The sequence below is a fragment of the Eriocheir sinensis genome, chromosome 42 (genome assembly GCF_024679095.1).
Source record: "Eriocheir sinensis breed Jianghai 21 chromosome 42, ASM2467909v1, whole genome shotgun sequence".
Taxonomy (NCBI): Eukaryota; Metazoa; Arthropoda; class Malacostraca; order Decapoda; family Varunidae; genus Eriocheir; species Eriocheir sinensis.
This window is the reverse complement of record NC_066550.1, coordinates 6,055,148-6,076,384: the sequence shown is the minus strand read 5'-3', so window position 1 is coordinate 6,076,384 and position 21,237 is coordinate 6,055,148. Positions and strand designations below refer to the sequence as shown.

The window sequence follows — 21,237 nt, the reverse complement described above, 5'->3', positions numbered from 1 at the left end:
CTCTGCCCTCATTCCCTCCCAACACACCTGAAATCATCTGGGAAGAAGTACATGGTGACCTGCCCTATTCCCGTGTCTTTGTTGAACTCCGTAGCAAGGAACTCCAGCACTCCGTCACGGTTGAAGTCATCCACCAAGACATCAAACACCTGCCCACAGTCCTCGCTGATCAATCTGGACTTCACCTGTGTGGAAGGAGACACAGGTGACGGAGGGTGCAGAAAGGTGAGGCAGGCAAGGTTTTGAGAAAGGTGGGCTGGTTAGCGAAAAAAGGAATAGGGATGGAACGAGGAATGGATGAATGGAGGGATGAAGGGAGAGAGGGAGGAAGAGAGGAAGGTGTGAATGAATAGGAAAGAAGGAAGAAAGGAAAGGAAGAGAGAAGGAAGGAATCAAAAAAAGATACTGATGAAAAGAAAGAAGAGAAAGAAAAAGGAAAAATATAACAAAATAAAAGATGCCGATATATAAGTTCATGGGAGCTGAGACAAAGCTTGATGCAGACGCCGCTTTATTATTCAAACTTACCAGGCTAGTATCAGTCCAGCTTCCATCCTCACTCTCGGTCCAGTAGATGGTCATCTTTTGGTTAAAGAACTCGCCCATCACGATGCAGTCCTTGTAGGTCCTCCCGCCGGCCGTCAGCGTTACCAGTGCGAAACTTATATCTGGCCCGTTGATGGCCAGGAGGTGCTGAGGCCAACCACCCACAAATCCGTTCCCTTCGTTCTCCAGCCACAGGAATTCGCTGCTGATGCCGCCTGTGGAGGATAAAAAAAAAAAAAAAGAGGGAATTTAAGTGTGTGGGCATGAGGAAAAAAAGAAATGGAAAACTGGGCGAATAGATAGAGAGCAAAGAAAAAGAAAGGAGGGTTAAAAGAAAGAGGAAATATTAAGATTGGGAACGACAAAGAAAAAGAGAAAATCAAAGATGCAAGGGAAAATAGGAAGTAAAGGTGAACAATGCTTGGGATGAAAAAAAGGAGGAAAGTAAGGGAGGAATAAAGGAAGAAAGGGATGAAGGGATGAGGAAAAAAAAATATATAAAAAAGAAGGTAGGAAAAAACACAACGGAAAAGCCAAGTAAAATTAAATAAGAGCAATTTGGTATTGGCAGTTATGTGAAAACAACTAGGTGAGAACAATAAGGGGAGTACATTAAAACAGGTGCGAACAACAAGAAAAAAATAAGTAAAATCGAGTAGGAGCAGTTAGCTACGGACGGTTAGGTAGGAACACTCACCCTGGTCATCCATGTCAAAGCGAGCGGTGAGGGCATCCAGATCGCCATCCAGATCCATGTCCTTCCACACGACGCGGTGATACGACCACTCTTGCTGCACCACAACCACGACGACCCCAAGCGAAGCAGTGAAGCAGGGGTTCGAACACTTATTAATCCTCATAAACCACTTAACCTACTGGTCTGAAGATCCTTAAAACTTTAGAAATCCCTTATATTGTCGAGGCAGAATGCTAAAGAAACCTTAACTTGTGGGTCAGAGACACTTTTAAATCTTGTGAAACAATGTAATAATATAAAAGTGAACTGTAATAATACACTAGTTCTTATTATAGTAACCTGGATAACCTGGTCAATAATATTACGGTAGGAAAACATCTTGGTTCTTGCGATCACAAATTAGTATGCGCCGACATCAGAATTCAAACAAGAGCCTAAAAAGAAAATAACGGTGCTTCAATTCAAAAGAGCAAATTTCATGGAAATCTCAAATGGAGAGGCGGTGGCTGAGTGGTCAGCGTGCGAGTGCGGTGGCCAGGAGGACGGGTTCGCGTCCCGCCCGCTGCCACAAGCTGGGATTTTTCAGTCACCGCCGAGTGGCCTAATAGACATCCCACATGCTGTCCTGAGGACCACCTATAAACCTGAACTCTAGATGCTCTCTAAAAAGAGGATCAAAGATGAGCTTTAGGGGGCAACATGAGCCAAGCAAGATGGCGCCATTATCAACACTTGGCCGCATCATAACAGACTGGGCCGACCATCAGGCCCCACCAAGAAAGTCCACCGGTGGCCTGGGCAGGAAGTAAGGAAAAAGTGCAATAATCAGATGATTCCAACGTAGATGAAGCGTGGCTAAGCTTTTAAGTCAACTAATTACTCAGCAGGATAAATTTGTCCACTTCAGCCACACACACACACACACACACACACACACACACACACACACCATCGCTAAAGATTTTTTTTTCCGCTCCATTATTCGTTGAAAAAGTTATCAGAGAAATCTTCGGAAAGAACATGGCCCCACAAGTCTTAGAAAGATTAAATTATATCTTCAACCTAGAGCAATAAAGAGTATCTGTTTCTTACATTAACCAACTCTACAGTGAGACTCATCTCTGGAGATTTTCTCCGTTTAGAATCTAAGCGTCGCCTCCGAGGAAAACTAATCGAATGTGTTAAAACACTCAATGGCTTAATGAATGTGAACAAATTCAAGTTGTTGATGAGTGATGACCTCCCCCTCCCTGCACACCCACATTATCCAGGGAGGCGATGTCCACGGCGGGGGGCACGGAGTCCTGCGTGGTATCGTACATCTGCAGCATCCCGTCCCCCTTGCCAGGCACCAGGAAGCCAGAGGTCCAGATGACGCCCTCAGCGCCCGCCACGGAGCCTGCAAAAGTAGGAAAGGTGGCGGGTGTGGCGTGGGAATGATGGCCTGCCCGACGCGGAAAGCCCCTCACACCTCTTCTTGGGGGTACGTTCTTTGACGATCGGGTAGAGAGTTGGCTTCCCGTCTGGCTGGTCGCTGCCTCAATTCCCGCCTTCAGAAAGTTTCTTTCTCCGAACTAGATAAAAAATATTTGTGGTACAAGGTGTACGAAAATTAGAGAAACTGTATTAACACAGTGAAAAACATCCCACATGAACACCACAGAGTGCCAGGATTCGAACCCGGGCCTTCTGACTAGAAGTCAGGGTAGCATACCGACCAGGCCACCGATGGACTAAAAGGTTACTCCGCCAGTGGCCACTTTTATGGCCATTAACTGACGCCCCAGCCCCACACTGTGGACATGAAAGTGAAGGTAACTCCGCCCACACCCGTGACTGACGGAAACGCTTTTAATCAAACCCTTATGGCACATACGGTGTGTAAATACATTAGAGAAACTGTATTAACACAGTGAAAAACATCCCAAATGAACACCACTGAGAGCCAAGATTCGAACCCGGGCCTTCTGACTAGAAGTCAGGGCAGCATACCGACCAGGCCACCGATGGGCTAAAAGGTCGTCCACACACCAGCACCACACAGCCACTCACACCAGCACCACACAGTCACTCACACCAGCACCACACAGTCACTCACACCACCACCACACAGTCACTCACACCACCACCACACAGCCACTCACACCACCACCACACAGCCACTCACACCACCACCACACAGCCACTCACACCACCACCACACAGCCACTCACACCACCACCACACAGCCACTCACACCACCACCACACAGCCACTCACACCACCACCACACAGCCACTCACACCATCACCACACAGCCACTCACACCACCACCACACAGCCACTCACACCATCACCACACAGCCACTCACACCACCACCACACAGCCACTCACACCACCACCACACAGCCACTCACACCACCACCACACAGCCACTCACACCACCACCACACAGCCACTCACACCATCACCACACAGCCACTCACACCACCAATCAGCCACTCACACCAGCACCAAACAGCCACTCACACCATCACCACACAGCCACTCACACCATCACCAAACAGACACTCACACCAGCACCACAGCCACTCACACCACCACCACACAGCCACTCACACCACCACCACACAGCCACTCACACCATCACCACACAGCCACTCACACCACCACCACACAGCCACTCACACCAGCACCACACAGCCACTCACACCATCACCACACAGTCACTCACACCAGCACCACACAGCCACTCACACCAGCACCACACAGCCACTCACACCATCACCACACAGTCACTCACACCATCACCACACAGCCACTCACACCATCACCACACAGCCACTCACACCATCACCACACAGCCACTCACACCATCACCACACAGCCACTCACACCAGCACCAAACAGCCACTCACACCATCACCACACAGCCACTCACACCAGCACCAAACAGCCACTCACACCAGCACCAAACAGCCACTCACACCATCACCACACAGCCACTCACACCAGCACCACACAGCCACTCACACCAGCACCACACAGCCACTCACACCATCACCACACAGTCACTCACACCATCACCACACAGTCACTCACACCATCACCACACAGCCACTCACACCATCACCACACAGTCACTCACACCATCACCACACAGTCACTCACACCAGCACCACACAGTCACTCACACCAGCACCACACAGTCACTCACACCAGCACCACACAGTCACTCACACCAGCACCACACAGCCACTCACACCAGCACCACACAGTCACTCACACCAGCACCACACAGTCACACCAGCACCAAACAGTCACTCACACCAGCACCAAACAGTCACTCACACCAGCACCAAACAGTCACTCACACCAGCACCAAACAGCCACTCACACCATCACCACACAGCCACTCACACCAGCACCACACAGCCACTCACACCAGCACCACACAGCCACTCACACCAGCACCACACAGCCACTCACACCAGCACCACACAGTCACTCACACCAGCACCACACAGTCACTCACACCAGCACCACACAGTCACTCACACCAGCACCACACAGCCACTCACACCAGCACCACCCCCAATACAGTCACCATCAACTCTAACTTATAGAGAAAAATAATGCAAAAGGTGAAATCAATCCGCACTAACACACATTGTCGCACTCCTTGAAAGTCCACCCCGCTTCCCCTGCATTAGGAGAACGAGGATGTAGAGTGGTGGGACTGTGGTGGTGGTGGTGGTGGTTGTGAATTTTACACCAGAAGAAACATCCACTCTCGTTCCTCCATCTTTTCCTTCCCTTTCCTCTCTCGTACTCTCCCTCCTGGCTGTCCTATCCACCCCTTCCTTTCCACCTGCAGCCCCTCCGTCTCCCTCCCCCTCCCTCCGGCACTCACTGGGCAGGTAGTCAGGGTTGTTGGGCCAGTAGGCAGACAAGTCCATCAGCTCCACGTTCCATTGCGCAGGGTCCATGTAGCGTCCAGGCGCCCTCACGCGGTACACCTCATCCAGCTGCCGGCACAGGTAAAGGTGTGGCTAGGTGAGGAGGGGGCAGGTGATGGGGGTAAACTAGGTGTAGCTGTGATGTTAGGGCAGGTGAGTGCTGTAGGAAGTGTAGAGATGAGGGACAGGTGAGAAAGGTGTACCTGGGATGTGAACAGGTGTAGAGACAAGGCGAGGGCAGGTGAGGGGTGTGTGACGGTGTTTTGTAGAGGTGTAGAGGTGAGCGCGGAGGGCAGGTACGAGGTGTGAAGGTGAGGTGAGGGCGGGTCAGGGTGTCGTGAGGTGTAGGAGTACGGTAAGTATCAAGGTAAAGAGAGTGGTCAGGTATACAGTTAACATACGAACAAGGTAAAAAGTGTAATCCCGTGTAATCAGAGTAGGTGAGAGGTGTGTGGGGTGTGTGGCCAGATGTAAGGTAAAGCAGGGAGCACACACTGCGCGTGGCCGTGGTGCACATCTCCGTACCATTGAGTCCATGATGGGGGAGATAGGAGGGAGAAAAAGGCAGAGTACAGGGTGTAGGAGGGCGTGGTGGGGTGTTGAAGTGAGACAGGGACAAGGTTATGAGTGTAGCCAGGTGTACAAGGCAAGGCAGGGGCAGGGTAAGGGGTGTAGACGAACGTGGAGATTGATGGGGATAAAGGAACGTATTGGAAAGGCTGGCTGGTGTTGCGTGTCTGGTGTGGGCGAGAAGAAACGAAAGAGAGGATGGAGGAGAAGGAGAGGGAGAGGGCGAAAGAGAAAGGGGAGAAGTGGAAGAGCGCCTGCGAACTTTGTTGTTGTTGTTGTTGTTGTTGTTTCCTTTTTTTGGTGCCCTTGAGATGCCTCCTTTTTGAGAGTGTATTAGCTGCCGATCACTAGTCCAGCGAGTGATCAGACCATAGTGAATGTGACACACACACACACACACACACACACACACTCCGCTCCGGTGGCTCAGTAGGTAGAGCGCTGCGCTGCGAGGCTTAACAGCCAAACAGGCGGCGGTTCGAGCCCCGCTCAGGCCGGATTTTTTCGGTTGACTAGGAGTGGTTACTGTCCCCTCTTGAGCAAGGGGGATGGGGTGGGTTGTGTTTGAGGTCCTGGCAGTACCCAGAGATCGACGAAATGAGCACTTTCTCACGTCGTGAGGGTACCTGCTGGCGAAAGCGAGTCCAACTCGTGATCAGGCAGCGGTGAATTACACACACACACACACACACACTCACACACGCACGCACACACACACTGGATACTCACGCCGCCGACTGAATCAAAAGTGGAGACGTATATCGTCCACCTGTCCACGTATTCCAGACTCGTGTCCTCAGAGAAGTAAGCCTCCATGAAGGCGGCATGCTGGGGGCAGGGAGGGGGAGGGTAACAACGATTGTGGCGGTGGCAGAGGTGGTCGTAGTAGTAGTAGTACTTCATTGTAGTGGTAATAGTACATAGTAGTAGTAACAGTTGTGGTAGTGGTGGTAGTTATAAATGAAATACAATAAAAACTAACGAAAACAAGAACTTCCAGATGGACTGACACGAGGGAACACGATTCTTTTGAGGTGAAGGCTCTGTGGGGTGATTTGGCATGTGACAAAGGAGACTGAGGTGCCAAGGTAGTGCCAGACACAATGCTGGGGGCGGCAAAGGGTCCCAAGAGTACCTGAATGCACTGCCGAGGGACAGCTCAAGGAGGACCAGGAGAGGGTGTGAGGGGCGCTATCTGGCGACTGACAGTGCCAAGGAGTGACAAACAGCGCTGAGAGATAGAAATTTAAAAAGCCGTCCGTGTCAAGAGAAAATATAAACGTGCAAATTGCTTGAAAGAAGAGAAACTGAACAAAGGGGCGGCAGTGTCACCCCGGCCCCTCACCCTGAGAGGAGTGGTGCCCAGGGAGCGGGCCTGCCAGCTGGGCCGCGTGTCATTCTGCCCCGACACCACCACCGCCGCCACCACCAGCAGGCGGGCCACGACGCTCCTGAAGGTGACCCTGGGGAAGGATAAAGGATTGGGTGAGGATGAGGGGAAGGGAGGCACTGAGGGGGTTGATGGGAAGAAACTGAAAGTATAAGGGGATGAGGGTGAGAAAGTGAGGGTAAGTGGGGTGAAGGTAGGGACAAGAACAATAGGGAAAGGGCGAGGGGTGAGGTAGAGGCGGGAGACAAACCGGTAGAGGGTAATGTAACTTAGAGGGCAGACAGTAAAGAGATAAAAAAGGAGGAAGCATATAAAAAGGGTAAGAGGAGCGGTAAGTGAAAGTAATGTGAGGGCAGACGATAAAAGGTTAGGAGAAGGTGAAGGAAGCATGGAGAGAGAATAAGAGAAGAGAGGAGGGGAACGTAAAGCGACACTGAAGGGTGAAGTGAAAATGAAAAGAATGGTAATCTGAGGGTAAGCGGAGAGGGGGGAGAAAGTAAACATAAGGATAAAGGGAAGAGGTAAAAGACTCCTTGACCAGAAAGACTTATTCGCCGGAAACATACACGGTGACAAAGTAACTGCCTTCTCTCTCTCTCTCTCTCTCTCTCTCTCTCTCTCTCTCTCTCTCTCTCTCTCTCTCTCTCTCTCTCTCTCTCTCTCTCTCTCTCTCTCACACACACACACACACACACATACACACGTCAGAACTTACATGTTGTCTGCATAAAACAAGGGTTTTTACTCTCCTTTCCCACGTATATATACACGGACACACGGGCCTTTATCTCTCTCTCTCTCTCTCTCTCTCTCTCTCTCTCTCTCTCTCTCTCTCTCTCTCTCTCTCTCTCTCTCTCTCTCTCTCTCTCTCTCCTTCAAAAATGTGCATTGTCGTTGTGAATAAAAGTTTCAATCTCTCTCTCTCTCTCTCTCTCTCTCTCTCTCTCTCTCTCTCTCTCTAAATGGTGTGAGAAAAAAGAAAGATAAAGTCAGTTTCGGAAGAGTGACAGCTGGTGAGATATGATGGTCTCTCTCTCTCTCTCTCTCTCTCTCTCTCTCTCTCTCTCTCTCTCTCTCTGTCAAGTGCAGTGCTAACTTAAGTAATATGGTTACGAGAGCAACTATACTTTGGTCACTTTTCTCCCTCTCACTTTTCCTTTATTTTTCTTTCAACATATTTTTCTTTATTTAATTCTACATATTTATTTTAGCATGGCCGCTGCATATAAAGTAAATCCATGAATTTGTCTATATTTTGATTACATATAATTTATTTTTTCAATTTTTTCTTCGTTTTCATAAAGCTTTTTGTTAAGTAGCGGAGAAGCCGAGGTGTGTTGTGGCGTCTTGTGTTGTGTCGTTCTGTGAAGTGGCAGTAATCGACAGGTGTGTTGCGGGGTGATGCAATGGACGGGTGTCGCAATGAGGGGAGGGTGGTGACAGTGTGTGTGTGTGTGTGTGTGTGTGTGTGTGTAGAGGAAATCTTCCCTTCGTTCACATCTGATACTGACGGCAGGACTTGACTTTGACTTGTTATTCAGAAAAGTGGGGGGAAAAGTATAATGAAGGGTGTGTGTGGGGGGGAGGGGAAGACAATGAAAATGCTTTCCTTCCTCTCCTTTCAGATCAAGACAGCGAGGCAGGCAAGTAAGGAGGCCAAAATTTTCTTCCAACTATACCAAACAAAAGCCTGGGATAATATTGGTAGGGATGGACAAGTACCGTTAATTTGAGTACCGGTAGTACCGGTACCGAAAACTCAAGTACCGTTAGTACCGGTACCGGTACCGGTACCCGAAGGAGTTTTTTTTTCCTCAATGACTTCTGATGAAATTCCCAAATAAATTTCCTGTAAAGAAAACTCTATCTCTCTCTCCTTCAATTTAATATCAACTGGAGTAGAAATGCAACGTTTAGGAGCCTTCTGATTAATGTAAAATCACTTAGGTTTAAGGACAGACCACCTAGTCTGGACCATGGGGTCTGTGTGGTCTGATTTTCTATGTAAATCGAACATGAAGAATTATCAATAAATAAATCCGAGCAACTGGTACCGGTACCGAGCAATCTGGTACCGGTACCGTACCGTTTAGCTGGTACCATTAGTACAGGTACTGGTACCGGTACCTGCCCACCGTTAAATATTGGGCCGTTTGGACCACAGGATGGTAGGCCCGTGACAACAGAGACACTAGCACAGCTTTACATGAGTAGCCTACTTCTTGTCGGTACTTGGAAACGAAATGAAAGTTCGTCTTGTATAAGCCTGTGCCTTAAGCAAGTTAACTGATGACACAAAAATACGTTGTGACTGTGGGATAACCTGTGCCATAAGCAAGCCTACTGATGGCACAAAAATAAGGAGACTAATCAGCTCAGACAACGATCTTGAGTTACTTCAGGAGAAACTTAATGACCTGTATGTGTTGGGCAATAAATGGATGATGCCGATCAAAATCAACAAATGCAGCGTCCTAAGTGTGGGAAGAAATAAATATCAAAGTAATTACACTTCAAGACATTTCTTGATCGCTCCAGCAGCGAAAAGGATTTGTATATTCGTGTGCTCTGACCTTCGACCCAGAAATCACTAAACTATCACCGCCAGGAACCGGCAGCTAGTCTTGAATTTTATTTTGACCCGGAGTCCAAAAGTTATCCTTAAATTGTATATGGCACTAGCTACTCGAGTAGCGAGGCATCGCCTGGATTATACTGTTCAGTTTTGGTGGTCTAATTTCAGGCAGGATGTAGATTCCCTCGAGGCAGTACTAAGAAGGATGACTAAAATGATCCGTGGACTTGGGAACTTGCCGTGCAGAGAAAGACTAAAAATTTTCTTGCATTCTTTGGAGAGACGTAAACTGCGTGGGGATTTACTTGTTTTAAATGGAATAAAGGGATTAACAAGGGCGATTTAGATGAAGTAGCTGCTTACATTGAAAACGGATGTGAGGATACGCAATAACGGGTATGAGCTGGTTAAAGTCAAGTTCAGGAAGAAAATAGACAAGAAGTGGTTCACGAACAGCGTGGTGGATGAGCGGGACAAACTGAGTAGTATGTAGTTGAGTCAAACAACACAGAGGTTAGATGTATTTAAAGGGGGGAAGAGAACTTTGGGAATAACCCGTCTTCAGGAGCTGCCATGTGTAGTCCGTCTGGCCTCTTGCAGCCTCCTTATATCATTGTGTGGCCCATCCTGGTGTACCGCGGCGCTCAAACCACTGACCGGCCTCTTGTGTCAGCCCTAACACACACTCGTTTTCTCTCCGAAGGGTTATCGCGGGGCGTGCCGGCGAGTGGGGCAGACTAACCTTACGAGCACGTTGTTGGTGGTGTTCAAAGATTTTATCCCTCCGCGAAGGGACCATGGGTCTCAGTCGGGTGACGGGCCATGAAGAGGGAGCCGACAAACTGACTTTATCGGCTGACGCCGACCATGTCGATCTGTCGACGAGGACTGTCTCTGAGAGTGGACAATTCGAGAACTGTAATCATCAAACAACATATAGTGGCATAACTATGCTAATATTTATTCATGTGAAGTGATCGGTGTGTGTGTGTGTGTGTGTGTGTGTGTGTGTGTGTGTGTGTGTGTGTGTCAGTGGGTGGGTGGGGCTAGTGAGACACTGGTGAGGGCATCCTTCTAAGTATTTAATTTTAGAGGGACAGGCTTCAGTATACAGGAGGCTGCATGGCTCACTTGATAGCAGTATGAAGTTAGCGTCGATACGAGCACCTTAGGAGCGATTACACGCTAACGAATTATTCTTGACTAATTGTTCTTACTTGACTACCGCAACGCCGAGTGAGTAAAGCACTATTTTCAGACCAGAAGTCGAAATAACCACACCTTCATCTAACATAACAAGTTATATTATACTAGAGATGCTAGAAAGCAGGATACAGGCATGAACGAAATATTCAGGAGACGAAACACCTCACTTTGCCTTTAGCCAGTACGGAGCCGTTCACAAAGTAGATACGGGCTGCATACATTCGGCACTCAGTGGTCATACGCAGTCATACGCAAACATTAAAACCTACGGGCAATGAGTAATATACATATTTTTCCCGACCAGCAAGTACCGTGTTTAGTCATTTGGCACCAAGCAATAACTTGTATTCTGAAATCCCGCAAAATAATACAAACGAGTTCACCAGGAAAAGTATATAGGCCTACCTCTTGGGGGCCGCGTGTGGCGCTGACAATACCGTCTATTAATGCGTCTCCAATATACTTTTAAACAATCTTGGGAGGACTTTCTCTCTCTCTCTCTCTCTCTCTCTCTCTCTCTCTCTCTCTCTCTCTCTCTCTCTCTCTCTCAAGGATATCCGCCATTTTTTTCATTTTATTTGTCTCGTTGTCACGAAGTAACGGTGGAAAGGACGATAGTTTTATGAAGGAATTCATTTGATCTCTCTCTCTCTCTCTCTCTCTCTCTCTCTCTCTCTCTCTCTCTCTCTCTCTCTCTCTCTCTCTCTCTCTCTCTCTCTCTCGTTTATTATTATTATTATTATTATTATTATTATTATTATTATTATTATTATTATTATTATTATTATTATTATTATTATTATTATTATTATTATTATTATTATTATTATTATTATTATTATTATTAATATTATCATCATCATCATCATCATCATTATTGTTATTATTATTACTATTATTATTATTACTATTTTTATTATTAATACTATTATTATTATTGTAATCATCAGTATCATCATCATTACACTTAGTTTCATCCATAGCAAAGTAAGGGGCGTCACATTTCCCCCATCAACACACACGTGACGCGGGGTGTACCATTAAAGGCTGAATGACTACTGGCTTTCCACCTCCTTGGCACGGCTATGTCTGTATCTAACCCTCTTCTCCTCGGGTTTAGATGAATTCCTCGTGTTTCATAACGAGCAGAACACAGACACAGACACAGACACACACACACACACACACACACACAGACACAGACACAGACACAGACACAGACACAGACACAGACACACACAGACACAGACACAGACACAGACACACAGACACACAGACACACAGACACAGACACAGACACAGACACAGACACACAGACACAGACACAGACACAGACACACAGACACAGACACACACACACACACACACACACACACACACACACACACACACACACCTTTCACTCTTCCCTTCCCATGACTAGCCTGCAGCGAGGGAGGATGAAACAGGCTTTAATGCCCATCTCTTTCTTATCTATTTTTATCTTTTTCTTTACTTTCTTCTCTTTCTGGTTTCCTTTTGTTTTTCTTTAACTTTTCTCTTACTTCAGTATTTTGCTTCTTTTCTCCTTTGTCTCTTACTATTTCTTCATTATTTTTTATCTTTTTCTTATACTCCCTTCCCTTGTTACCATATTCATATCTTATTTTCTTCTTGTCTTCTTTGATCTTTTTCCTTTACGTACTTTCCCTCTCTTTTCTCTTTCTCTGGTTACGTTTTGCTTTTCTTTATCCTTTCTCTTTTCTCCCTGTATTTTGTTTCTTTCCTCTCCTTCCTTTTCCTTCCATTCTTTAATTATCTTTTCTTTTTTATTCCTGTTTGCTTTCACTCCCTTCCCTTGGTATCGTTTTTATATGCTCTTCTTCCTCGTTGCTAACCTACACTTTTCTTCTCTCCTTACTTCTTCCCTCCTGCTTTAATTTTTTCATTGTTCTTATTGCTTTCTCTTCCTTTCCTTTCCTCGAGTCTGCCCTTTCCTTCTTTTCATTATATTCTCCTCTCCTCAAACCCAATTAATTTTCCATAGTTGCCCCGAGAAAAAAAAAATAGAAAACGGAGTCACCATCACCACCATCATGCTATCTTTTAGGAGAGAGAGAGAGAGAGAGAGAGAGAGAGAGAGAGAGAGAGAGAGAGAGAGAGAGAGAGAGCGCATCATCACCACCATGTTAAGGGGAAACTAACGCCGGCGGAGAAAAAGTAAAAATTCAGGTTTTCCAGCAGTTTAAAAAAAAACTCGTTGCTTTCACTCTGAGCTGCACGTTCATGTTCGTAAATATGTGTACATGTTTTTAATTTGGTATTGTATTGTCTCTGTCGGCTTACGTGGTCTGTATACGTATTTCCTGTTCCACTGACTTGTCTTTTGTTATCCTTCTGTACATATGAAGACCAGCATGCGGAGATGGTGGACGCCCTAAGCTGCTCCCTGAAGAAAGAAGCGCAGCACTCACCCAGCCTTCTCCCTGCAGGTACTCGTGAACTCCGGAGAGAGAGAGAGAGAGAGAGAGAGAGAGAGAGAGAGAGAGAGAGAGAGAGAGAGAGAGAGAGAGAGAGAGAGAGAGAGAGAGAGAGAGAAAGTATTCTAAGTACAGTGGTGGCCTCCACGACGCTGCTTGGAACGTCCTCCAGTATCGTTTATGTTTGTTGCTTCAACTTTATGTAGGCGACAGAAACAAGAATGATTTTTATGATAAAGGAATTGTACGATTTCCGTAAAAACAATAAATTTCATAGAACTGGGTTTGACATTCATTGATAATATACAGGAGAGACGGAAAAGAATGAGGTCATGCTTTCTGTTTCTTGAACTTCTCCTTTCTTCCCTTCTTTCATTTTATTCTTTCATCGCTCATTTATTTTCTTGCTCCTCCCAACTGCTGGGTTGCAAATGACGGATGCTAATCCATCCGTTGAAGAAAGTCCTCCCTCTCTCTTGACGAGGTCACAGAGGCTGTGACAAGGTTAAGGGGTAGAACGGCTGTTGCTATTTGTACCATCAGTGCAGAGTTGATCAGCGCAGGAGATGAGGCCATGGTCCACTGGTTGCATATAATCTTGACTGACGTATGGCATTCTGGTACCATTCATCCTGACTGGAGGAGGAGGCTGATCATCCCTATCTAGAAAGGCAAAAGGGATGGATAGGACTGAAACCATTACCGTGGGTATTATTACAATGGTCAGTTTACCAGGCAAAGTGCTTGCCCATCTATGGGTTATGAGGATTCACAACCGACTGATGAAGCTGCAAAGACCTGAGCAATGTGAGTTCACGCTTTTCACACTCTGCCGACTCAGCATCCGACGATCGTTTTTAGACCTCTTTCCGACCATGTGCGACCCTTTCACATCAACATTTCACACCCGAGATTTGATATCCCTAGGTTGTCGTGGCCCAGAGTCGGCGCAGTGTGAAGAGGGACTTATTTTTTTCATTTTTTATTCTACAGTCCACTCCAGGAAGTTCGTCAAAAGCAATGCTCACTCTATGGCAGCAGCTTTGTTCCTCTTCCGTCAACCCGTTTCTCGTGACATCGTAAAGTGGACATTAGAGTCAACATTTTTCGATCACTTATAAAGGGTTGCAGATAAACACGTATAGCTGATTGCATTGCTTTCCCCTGGGTGCGTAAATATATCAAGAGATCCTGTTACATCACAGGGTAAATAAACGAAGTGACGAGGCTGTTGTAATACTGTGAGCACTGTGTCGCTGGGGTGTACTATGTGGTGAGTGTGGTTCATGGAGCTTACGTTACGTTACGCTATAGTTTGCGAAATCAACCTTCTAACTGCGCAGATTCATGATGGCTAGAAAAATAAAAATAACTTGCATACTTTGTTGGGCATTTCCAATATCTAAACATCGTCTTCCTTATTTTGTGAACTGCGAATTCCTAAAAAACACTTCAGCTTCCTTACTTTATTTAACGGTTCCGATTTCTAACACATCGACTTTCTTACTAACTATGTGTGTCGGTGATTTCTAAGATGGGTCAGTTTTCTTTCTTAATATGGCATTCATGATTTCTAAAACATAGCTGTGTTGCCTGTTCTGTTTTTTTTTTTGTGCTGCTGGTCTGCTTTTGATCAACAACAGCAACAGTAACAACACCTGATAAAAAGTGGTTCTCGTGCTAACCTTCGAGTGGCAAAGCGGTGCGGGGGAGTAACTGGCGGGGCTGAAGTCGGTATTAGACGCTTCCTTCTCCTACATCAGTCATTTCGAACAGCCGAAAAAGAGGTCAAACGCGTCCCCATGAGTGATTCTTTACGTTCACGGTGCAGAAGAAGGGTCAGACTACCACCAGGGTCATAAAAGTACCCCTGGATATGTCCAAAACTCCTATTAAAGCCATGTCAAATAGGTGATGTTGGGCGCCAGAGTGTTTGATACTATGACCCTTATACTTATAGGATGGCTCGTTTGACCTTATTAAGCTGATTGGATAAAAAAATAAAAATAAAGAATAAAGATAAAGCTTACGCAGAAAATAACAAATAGACAAAGAATAAGAAATAAACAAATAAGTAAACAGGAAGAATGTGAAATAACGACAATACTTATGGTGAGTTGATTTTGCCTTCTTTGTGGCCGCGTTTGTTGTAATTTAACTGATCTTGTCTCCGTGGTCTAGTGGTCAGCGTGCCTGGCTTCTACTCCGCGGCCCCGGGTTCGAAATCCGGCCCGGGCAGTCGGCGTGCAGCTCACCCAGCTGTTCATCCTCCCTCTCGGGCTGGTCGATAAATGGGTACCTGGGGAAACCTGGGGAATGTAAACTGTGGTAACCCGGATATCACACTGGCCCTGGGTCCCGGGGTAATGGGTTCCCTCCCACCACAGGCTCAAGGGCCAATGTTACGGAGATGAGCACCGAGGCCACGCGCTGCTGCACCGTATGCCCCCAACTTTACCTTTACCTTTGTCGGTGCCAGGCCTAACATGCATTGCGTCCTATTTTTATCATCACTGACTTTGTTTTTCCTGTTGTGTCTCGTACGTCATCGATGCGGCTCACACTGTCTGATTTTATCTTTGTTTTTTTTTAAGTTTGTCTGTCTGTCTTTTTATTGTGCATGGTGAAGGTTAATTCTCTCTCTCTCTCTCTCTCTCTCTCTCTCTCTCTCTCTCTCTCTCTCTCTCTCTCTCTCTCTCTCTCTCTCTCTCTCTCTCTCTCTCTCTCTCGTATTCTATGTAAGTCACCATAAGATAAGTCTGTGTGTGGTAGATTAGCTGGTGTGTGGGTATGCGTGTGCGTGCGTGCGTCCGCGCGTGTGTGCGTGTGCGTGCGTGTGTGTGCGTGTGTGTGTGTGCTTGTGTGTGTGTGTGTGTGTGTGTGTGTGTGTGTGTGCGTAGTTTTTTTCTAACCTACTTGCATCTTCCTGGACCGAGCCACAAGCACATGTTTCCCGGTTCTGGAGGCCTTGGGGGTTTCACCTTTGGGTTAGTCACCTTAAGCGGTGCCAGATTCCATCCCCCGTGTGTGCAGGGACATAACAACCCCCAGCTGACGCGCGGCGCACATTCACTACCCGGTGGACTGGGGCACTGGCTGAAGGACTCACCACCCGCCTTCACTATACCCGGGAACAGAACTCGGAGGAAATGAAGGAATAAAAGGAAGAAAAAAAAAAGGAGACGGAGGAATGGTATGATGGGAGGATATGGAAGGTGAGAAAACAGATAGAACAGAAGAAAGGTAGAGAAAGAAATGAAAGGGAAGGGAGCGGGGGAAGGGGAGGAGGGAATGAAAGAATGAGGGAAGAGAAGGAAGAGGAAAGAGAAGGCAGGGGGAAGAAAGTAAAAGGAAAAGAAAGAGGTGAGAAGGAGGAAGGAAAAAAGAAAAGGAGGAAGTGAGACGAGAGAAATAAAGAAGGAAAAGAAGGAAATGAGGGGAGGGAAAGGAAGAAAGAAAAGGAGATGAGAAGGAGGAAAGGAAGAAAGAAATGGAAGAGGTGACGAATGCAAAGGAGGGAAAATAACCGGCATGGGGGGGGGGGGAGAGAGAGAGAGAGAGAGAGAGAGAGAGAGAGAGAGAGAGAGAGAGAGAGAGAGAGAGAGAGAGAGAGAGAGAGAGAGAGAGACTAGTGGCGTCCTGCATTGTTGACCTGTGATATTTAGGAAGGCAAATCAGTCAAGTCTTCATAAATACGGGTTTAGGAAAGGTGAACAGGACAGGCGGCTCTCATAGGCTCAAGCAGCTTTCCTGAGCGTTGATATTAATGAATTAGTACGTTATAAACTACGAACAAGGAAATGTCACTTAGAGAACAACTATTTTCTGCAGAACTTCACTAATTATCAATCAGTCGAGTCTATCTATCTGTCTATCTATCTATCTATCTATCTGTCTATCTATCTGTCTGTCTGTCTATCTATCTATCTATCTGTCTATCTATCTGTCTGTCTGTCTATCTATCTATCTATCTGTCTGTCTGTTTGTCTGTCTGTTTGTCTGTCTGTTTGTCTGTCTGTATGTTTGTCTGTTTGTCTGTATGTTTGTCTGTTTGTCTGTCTGTATGTTTGTCTGTTTGTCTGTCTGTTTGTCTGTCTGTTTGTCTGTTTGTCTGTCTGTCTGTTTGTCTGTTTGTCTGTCTGTTTGTCTGTCTGTTTGTCTGTTTGTCTGTCTGTCTGTTTGTCTGTCTGTTTGTCTGTTTGTCTGTCTGTTTGTCTGTTTGTCTGTATGTTTGTCTGTTTGTCTGTTTGTCTGTCTGTCTGTTTGTCTGTTTGTCTGTTTGTTTGTCTGTTTGTCTGTTTGTCTGTCTGTCTGTTTGTCTGTTTGTCTGTCTGTTTGTCTATTTGTCTGTCTATTTGTCTGTCTGTCTATTTGTCTGTCTGTCTGTTTGTCTTTATATTCCTTCTGTTTGCTATTTATATATTCTTCGTAATTTACTTATCACACGCTCTCGGTTTTTCCTTTCCCTCCTGCACTACATTCTTTCCTTTTACTTTCACTTAATGACGCGAGTATTTATCTTTCCGTTCATACTTCATCACGTTTTGTTCTTTTGTTCTCCCGGCATTTGCTTGTTTCTTTGATTTTCACGATATATTTTTTAGGCATCCTCCTTTTCTTAAATGCGCCGTCGTGGTCTAGTGGTTAGCGTGCCTATCTATAAATCCCTGACCCGGTTCGAATCCCGGCCTGGGCAATCAGCGAGCATCTCACCCAGCTGGTCATCCTCCCTTTCTGGCTGTTCTATAAATAGGTACCTGGGGAAACCTGGGGGAGGTAAACTGTGGTAACCCGGATGTCACACTGGCCTGCGTCCCGGGCAATGGGTTCTTATTCGCTACAGGCTCAAGGTTCAACGAGACGGAGATGAGCACCGTGGCCACGCGCACCTACAGCCTGTTTTTCGTTTTACCTTACCTCTTCTTATCATAAACACGAATTTATATATAAATTTACCCTTTCTCTTCATGATAATCATTTCTTTAGTGATGCGTGATTATCTACATTATTGATCAGTTTACACATATGCATACCTGCTTTTTTTTTCACTTATCAGTTTTAAGCGTTCCTGTACCTGTTATACATATACCCTTAGGTTAAGGAAGTAGGTAAGTAAGTAGATCAATAACTATGTAACTAACACATTAACTAACTAACAAACTAACTAACTAGCTCACTAACTGACTAACCAAATAACTATTTTAGGAGTTCTTATTATATACATATAACTAACTTATAGCCATGAAGTATGTGCACGCATTCATCAGTTCACATCCGCCTGAACCACAAACACACAGACAAACAAAAATGCGTATCAGGAATGCATACACAAGTTTAATGAGAGATATGATAATGCTAACTCAAAAATACCGATAACTAAGTGGAAATAGTTAAACCATGAACACACACACACACACACACACACACACACACACACGTTAAGAAAAGCTGTTACGGTCTGGTCTAGTCTAATTTTGACAACGTACAAATATTTCCTCCTCGTCATTGCTCTCACTCACGCCGCCATTACTCACAAACTTTCGCATCTGTAAGACAATAAGCTCGTAAAGACAGACAGGTAACACCACTTCCGTAACAAACTCTTTCAACAACCAGGAAATTCAAATCGCAAATCACGCTCTTGACACCTTCTCAATGCATTCCCCAAACTGATTATTTGCACTTTCCCTGAATTCATTTCGATATGCTTTTCATTTTTTTTAGTTTTCGTCGGCTGATCATTCGTGAAAGTTTCTGAACAGGTGTGATCCATCATGACACGTCTATATAGAAAAGCAGCGGAGTGGTTCATTGGATTGCTGAGTTTAATCGCAATGGAGAAAGTTAAAGACGAGATGACAGTCAGAAACCAAGAGGCATTTTATAACATTAGTGGGAGTTCTTAAGGTGCTGGAAAATGTCATAATTATAGAACAAAATATTTCATAACACTAAGGAGCGTAATAGTGATGGAGAAAGGTACTAAATGCAAGATGATGCCAAAAACCTAAGAGACATTCATTACATTTGTGGTTAATCTCAAGGTGCGAATAGGAAGTGTAACAGTGGGGGAGAAAGTTAGTAAAGAAATGGCGACAATAAACTAAATAAAAAAAGATAGTTTATAATATTGGTTGGAAAGCTGAAGGTGCTTAAAAATGTCATCTTATAAAATTAGGATAGGTAAAAGCAATGGACACACGGACACACACACACACACACACACACACACACACACACACAGCGGCCCGGTAGCTCAGGGGTAGAGCGTCTGGCTCATAACCAGGAGGACCGAGATTCGATTCCCCGGCCTGGTGAAGATAAATTGGGTTTATCTTCTTTCACGTGTAGCCCCAGTTCACCTAGCAGTGAGTAGGTACGCGACGTCAAGCAAGGAGTTGTGACCTCGTTGTCGCGGTGTGTTGTGTGTGAGTGGTTTCAGTCCTACCCAAAGATCGGTACTATGAGCTATGTGCTCTACCGTAGGGGAACGGCTGGCTGTCTCGAGAGAGACCCGCAGCAGACTAAGAGGTGAATTACACACACATTTCCAAACATTGGTGAGTAGTATCGTAAAGTTAAGGAAAATATAGCATATAGACGACAATACTTCACAGAGGTAATTTGAGTAATAGTGAGAGAGAAAGGGATTAAAGAGGAAATAATACTTAGAAATGACAGGGGAAGGCATTTTATATGTAACACCACTGGAAGATTTTTTTGGCGCTGGACAACTCTATACACCTACAACTGTTTTCACTCTTAGGATTAAATTTACTTTTGAAACTGAACGTGAGCAATGCCTTTCGGATTCTTTTTGAACCTACTTTTAATGCCATTTTCGTTGAACATTGTCTTTCGCATTCTCACTGTGCCTTTTTATGCCTCTTCGTTAAGCATTGTCTTTCGGATTCTTCCTTTATCTTCTTTATGCCATTTTCGTTGAGTAATGCCTATCAGATTCTCTTTGTGTCTTTTTTATGCCATTTTCGTTGAGCAATGCATTTCGGATTCTTCCTTCACCTTTTTTTTCTTGTATTTTCGTTAGGTAATGTCTTTCGAAATCTACTGTGCCTTTTCAATGCCGTTTTCGTAGAGCAATGCCTTTCGGATTCTTCCTTTACCTTTTTTATGGTATTTTCGTTGAGCAATATCTATCGAATTTTTTCTGTCTTATCTTTTTATGGAATAGTTCGTGGAAGGCTTTTTTTCCCTGAATTTGGCTTCGCGGCATCTCACTCACCCGCAGTCATTCCAAGTCCCTCTCGGCAGGATCGATCACCTCGCCCAGCCATGAGTTACGTGGGCGTCCCCTTGGTCCACTCGTGGCTGTCTCGTACAGAAACAACCGTATGAATCGTAACGCGGGAAGTTTAAAAGTGACGGAAATACATTTAACACAAAACAATATTCATAAAGCAATTAAGATAAAAATGAATATATCGTAGCCATTGTACATTCATAAGGTATTTGAAAACAGGCTCATCATGCGCACTGGACTGTTTCATTACATTAGCGAGTTGAAATACAGGTGGAGAAATATATTAAGAAAAGGCAATAATCATAAACTTGGTGCGATACAAAAAGAGTAATTGTTCCGAAACGTTTGGAAAGCATCACGCACATTGCACTTTTTTTAAATAGCGGAGAAAGTTTGGCGTTACTGGAGTCACTAATAATCATGGCATGGTGAGATGAGAGAAGGAGCTGTTTGGTTTTTACGTTTGGAATTTCTTACAAGGTACTGGGAAATAACACACACACACACACACACACACACACACACACACACACACACACACACACACACACAGTTTCCTAAGATTAGCAAGTTTGAAACAGTGGTGGATAAAAC

At 45.4% G+C, this 21,237-nt stretch overlaps 1 protein-coding gene across 1 annotated transcript in view; it reads right to left on the bottom strand.

Annotated features, from left to right (window-relative positions):
- LOC127009866 (uncharacterized) overlaps positions 1-21,237 on the bottom strand; it is a 55,404-nt gene that overhangs the window by 3,134 nt on the left and 31,033 nt on the right. The window contains exons 2-8 of the mRNA XM_050883344.1: positions 7,098-7,215; positions 6,482-6,580; positions 5,137-5,251; positions 2,506-2,642; positions 1,244-1,337; positions 529-761; positions 28-185 (exon numbers count right to left, since the gene is read on the bottom strand). Of these exons, the coding sequence (XP_050739301.1) occupies positions 28-185; positions 529-761; positions 1,244-1,337; positions 2,506-2,642; positions 5,137-5,251; positions 6,482-6,580; positions 7,098-7,215 (954 nt within the window). The remainder of the gene's footprint in view (positions 1-27; positions 186-528; positions 762-1,243; positions 1,338-2,505; positions 2,643-5,136; positions 5,252-6,481; positions 6,581-7,097; positions 7,216-21,237) is intronic.